The sequence below is a fragment of the Babylonia areolata genome, chromosome 20 (genome assembly GCF_041734735.1).
Source record: "Babylonia areolata isolate BAREFJ2019XMU chromosome 20, ASM4173473v1, whole genome shotgun sequence".
Classification (NCBI taxonomy): Eukaryota; Metazoa; Mollusca; class Gastropoda; order Neogastropoda; family Buccinidae; genus Babylonia; species Babylonia areolata.
The window spans coordinates 20,633,813-20,638,812 of NC_134895.1; the positions used below are offsets into that span (position 1 = coordinate 20,633,813).

At 49.5% G+C, this 5,000-nt stretch overlaps 1 protein-coding gene across 2 annotated transcripts in view; it reads left to right on the top strand.

The window, feature by feature from the left end:
• Positions 1-5,000, top strand: part of LOC143295301 (uncharacterized) — a 207,414-nt gene that overhangs the window by 163,655 nt on the left and 38,759 nt on the right. For both annotated transcript variants that reach the window (XM_076606926.1, XM_076606925.1), the window contains one exon: positions 1,185-1,286. In XM_076606926.1, coding sequence (XP_076463041.1) covers positions 1,185-1,286 — 102 coding nt within the window. The remainder of the gene's footprint in view (positions 1-1,184; positions 1,287-5,000) is intronic.

Sequence of the window (5,000 nt, forward strand, 5' to 3'; positions counted from 1 at the left end):
ATATCTCGCTTGGATGAAAGAGTCTAGTTTGTAATGTGATCGTTGGAGTGACATTACTTATAATTATTTCGCTTGGTCGAAAGAGTCTGGTTTGTGAGTGGTGGTGGCGTGAGTGGTATTACTTGTATCTCGCTTGGTCGAAAGAGTTTGGTTTGTGTGATTTGTGTGTGGTGGTGGTCACTGAACTAAAAAGCAGCGGATAGCTTATTGTCCAGGAAAGCTGAAGCCAACTGGACGCCATACTGACACTCGTGTCCGGCCGTCACTCCGTTGAGAAGTCGTCTGCTAACTGGTGGTAGTTTCTGAACTGTAACCGTGTATCTTCCATGAAATCGTGTTATGCTTGCCCCCACGACATGCCAAATGTTGTGCCTTGATTGATATCTACCAGTGGCTTATTTACCAGTTATTGCAGGAAAACAGTTCAGAGACATGCAGCGCAAACTTGCTGTGGAGGATCACACAGGAATGTCAGCTTAACTAACGCCGCGAGCAAGTGAAAGCTTGCCGTGAAGCAGACATCGTATCCAGCTGAGCACTCGGCTACATAATTATATGAAGTTACCGCTTCGCGCTATACTGACACGAGTAGCAGAATGGCTGATTGAACACTTCCGCTGGCTTCAGTTAGCAAAGGGGATCAAAGAAGACATGCGCTATCTACCTATGTTTAGATCACTGGGTTGTGGTGGCGTGACATTATATTTCGCTTGGTCGAAAGAGTCTGGCTTGTGTGATGGTGGTGGGAGTGACGGAGGATCGATGGTGATGAATGAGAGCTGGAGGGAGGGAGACAGGCAGGCACGTTTATAATCGATAACTGAAGTGGGGAGCGTAATTCTGGGCTGAGGCAGTTCCAGTTTAGATCGTGTGTGTGTGTGTGTGTGTGTGTGTGTGTGTGTGTGTGGAAGAAGAAGTAAAGCGGGGGGGAACATACAAAGCTAAAGATCAAAGAAAGGTATCCACGATGAGATGGTGATGTTGATGACGACAGCGAAGATGATGATGGTGTGATGATGAGGTTGATGTCAAGACTGTCACCGACGAGGACAACAATAGTAATTATGACGATGACGATTATGACGACTGTGATGATGATGATGACGATGACAGTGACGATGATGATGATTATGGCGATGATGGTGATGGTGATGGTGATGTACTCTCTCTCTCTCTCTCTACAGATTTCAAATATAAATGCGAGAAAGCAACAGCCAGAGGCATCAACTGGGAGCCGGCTGTCCACGGCGGCTATGACGTACAGAAATGCCCACATCCTATGCATGGTACTTTGTATTTGTATTTCTTTTTATCACAACAGATTTCTCTGTGTGAAATTCGGGCTGCTCTCCCCAGGGAGAGTGCGTCGCTACACTACAGCGCCACCCCCTTTTTTTTTCCCCCTGGGTGCAGTTTTATTTGTTTTTCCTATCGAAGTGGATTTTTCTACAGACTTTTGCCAGGAACAACCCTTTTGTTGCCGTGGGTTCCTTTACGTGCGCTAAATGCATGCTGCACACGGGACCTCGGTTTATCGTCTCATCCCAATGACTAGCGTCCAGACCACCACTCAAGGCCTAGTGGAGGGGGAGAAAATATCGGCGGCTGAGCCGTGATTCGAAGCAGCGCGCTCAGATTCTCTCGCTTCGTAGGCGGACGCGTTACCTCTAGGCCATCACTCCACTTATTGGACTCTACGTCAGCCTCTTCAAAAAACACACAACAAAAACAACCAAAAAAACAAAACAAACTTTTTTTCCATAACCACTTGTGTACAAACGCATGGTTAGTGCCTCTGTTGTGCTTAAGTTGTCCCCCATCCTACGCATTGCAGGTCCTTTTTTTTTTCTTTTTTTTTCCAGATCTCCCTCTGTGTGCAAACTCTGTCGTCATTGTCTCTGTTGAAATAGAGAAAAGAAAAGTCCCTATGCATATAATACTATTTATAGATATAATGCGTCCACCTTTTTCCCTCAACGCCTGTCTATGTGCACAGTATGATGTAACTAAGTTGTAGTGAAAACAATAAAAGGTTCTCATGTTAAGTGTAGATTATCCTATTTTTTGATATCCTACCGTGTGTTAACACTGATGTTACTGCTGTCACGCAAAGTGTCCCCAGTCCTGCTTATACTATACCCACCATTTTTGTTTCTCGTCTCCTTTGTGTGTGCACACTTCGATCTCGTTATTTCTGTAGAATTAGCGGGTGTTCTCATCCTTGTTGAGCCGTTATTTGCAACTCTTTTTTTTTTCTTATAATCTCTTTATATGTGAAGACTTGATGTTATTGTCTCTGTTGAGGAAGATAAATGTCCCCCATGCTGCGCATGCTATGACCAACTCTTTTCTGATGTGCTTCTATGTGCGGAAAACGCTGATGAAGTTGTTTCTTTGAAGCTGCCTTGTGCCGCCATGTGTTTTGGGGGTATAGGGGCGCGCGGGAGGGGGTCGCTGGGGGGAGGGAGGGGGTCCGGGGAGGGGGAGGGGGCCGGGGGGATGGGGGGAGATTACAGCTTAGCTGAGGGCGAAAAAAGAAAAGGCGAGGAAAAAGGGGATGGAAGCGACGAAAAGAGAGAGAGACACGGACTCGGATTTTTGTTTTCTTTGTTTTTGGTGTGTTTTGTGTGTGTGTGTGTGTGTTAAAGGCCCGTGGCCGCTCATGAAGCGGATTTCATTGCAGTGAGCACACATTACAACTTGCCACACTTTTTCAGGACGAATATACAACAAGATAGAATAAACGATCAGTGTGGTGTGGTTCGTCCGTCGGGGATCGACGAGGACCATCTAGTCATCCTGGGGGTGGGTGGGTTGGGCTCTGTGGGTGCGCAGATGACTGGTCAGGCCAATCCGCGCCCGGAAGGTTCTGACGCAGTGTGGACAGGGGATGGTGGCGGCTGTCGGGGACTTGCTGGCACTGCTTTTCCTGGCCTGTCTGCGTTGCTCTGCTGCAGCGATTCTGTTGGCCTCACAGGATTTGGCGCCTTTGTGGACAGCTGAACGCCACTTTGGTCTGTCCATTGCATTCAGCTCCCATGTGTCGTGGCTGATGTTGAAGGCCTTCAGAGAAGCTTTCAGAGTGTCTTTGAAGCGCTTCTTTTGGCCTCCATGGGAGCGCTTGCCATGTTGGAGTTCGCCGTACAGCAGTTTCTTGGGGAGCCGGTTGTCTGGCATGCGAACTACATGGCCTGCCCAGCGCAGCTGGGCCTGCATCAAGATGGTGTAGATGCTGGGCAAGTTTGCACGAGTGAGCACCTCTGTGTCAGGGATCTTCTCTTGCCACTTTATGCCGAGAAGTTTTCTGAGGCTGGTGGTGTGGAAGTGGTTCAGCTTTTTGGCGTGGCGTTTGTAGACCGTCCATGATTCACATCCATAGAGCAGTGTGGTGAGAACTATGGCCTTGTATACTTTGAGCTTCGTCTCCAGGGTGATGCCTCTCCTGTTCCAAACGTTCTTATGGAGTCTGCCGAAGGCAGCGCTGGCTTTGGCGAGTCTGGCATTCACCTCGTCGTCGATGACAACTGTGCGAGAGAGTGTACTGCCCAGGTATGTGAACTTGTCCACCGCATTCAGTCGTTGCCCGTTGATGAAGATGTTTGGTTCAACGTAAGGCTTTCCTGGAGCTGGCTGGTGCATCACCTCAGTCTTCTTTGTGCTGATTGTGAGGCCAAAGTTGTCACAGGCAGCAGAGAACTTGTCGACGCTGTGTTGCATGTCAGCTTCGGAGGCAGCGTTGAGAGCGCAGTCATCAGCAAACAGAAGTCGTTGACGGTGTCTGTCCTCACCTTGGTTTTTGCTTGAAGCCTCCTGAGGTTGAAGAGTGAGCCATCTGTGCGGTACCTGATGCCAATGCCTACGTCAGCGTCTCTGAAGGCATCTGTCAGCATGGCTGAAAACATGAGACTGAACAGGGTGGGGGCAAGAACACACCCTTGCTTGACTCCGTTGGAGACAGGGAATGGTTCTGAAGTCTCTCCGTTGTCTTGGACTCGGGCCAGCATCCCATCGTGTAGTTGCCGTATGATGGTGATGAACTTTCTGGGACATCCGTACTTCGCCATGATTCTCCAAAGGCCATCTCTGCTAACAGTATCGAAGGCCTTGGTCAGATCGACATAGGTGGAGTAAAGGTCGGCGTTCTGTTCCTGACACTTCTCCTGGAGCTGCCTGGCAGCAAACACCATGTCGATAGTCCCGCGTTCTTTCCGGAAGCCACACTGGCTCTCTGGTAGGAGACCTTGCTCAAGGTGCGCTATGAGACGGTTGAGTAGCACTCTGACCAGAGTCTTGCCTGCGACGGACAGCAGGGATATTCCACGATGGTTGTCACAGGCCTGACGATTTCCTTTGCGCTTGTACAGGTGTATGATGGAAGCGTCTTTGAAGTCCTGTGGAACTGCCTCATGCTGCCAGATGAGCTGGAACAGCTGATGAAGCTTCTCAGTCAGCGCCATACCACCTTCTTTGTAGACCTCAGCTGGAATGGAGTCTGAGCCAGGGGCTTTGCCATTGGATAGCAGACGGATAGCTTTCTGGGTCTCCTCCAAAGTTGGAATGGCATCCAACGACTCACTGACTGGCACCTGGGGGAGTCGGTCGATGGCTTCATCATTGATGGTGGAAGGGCGGTTCAGTACGCTGTCAAAGTGTTCAGCCCATCTCTCAAGGATCCCGTCCTTGTCAGTGATTAGGGTAGAACCATCAGCACTGAGGAGTGGAGCAGATCCGGAGGTGGTGGGACCGTAGACTTCTTTCAGGCCGTTATAGAAGTTCTTCATGTCGTTCCTGTCTGCAAAGCCCTGGATCTCATCAGCTTTGTTGCTCAACCAGGAATCCTGCATCTGCCGCAGCTTCAGCTGGATGGTGCTGCGTGCGCTCTTCAGTATGTCTTTCTTTGACTGTGACTTGGGATCTTCAATGTGGGCTCTGTAGGCTTGGCGTTTGTCTTCCAGCAGCTGCTTGATCTCAGTGCAGTTCTCATCAAACCAGTCTTTGTG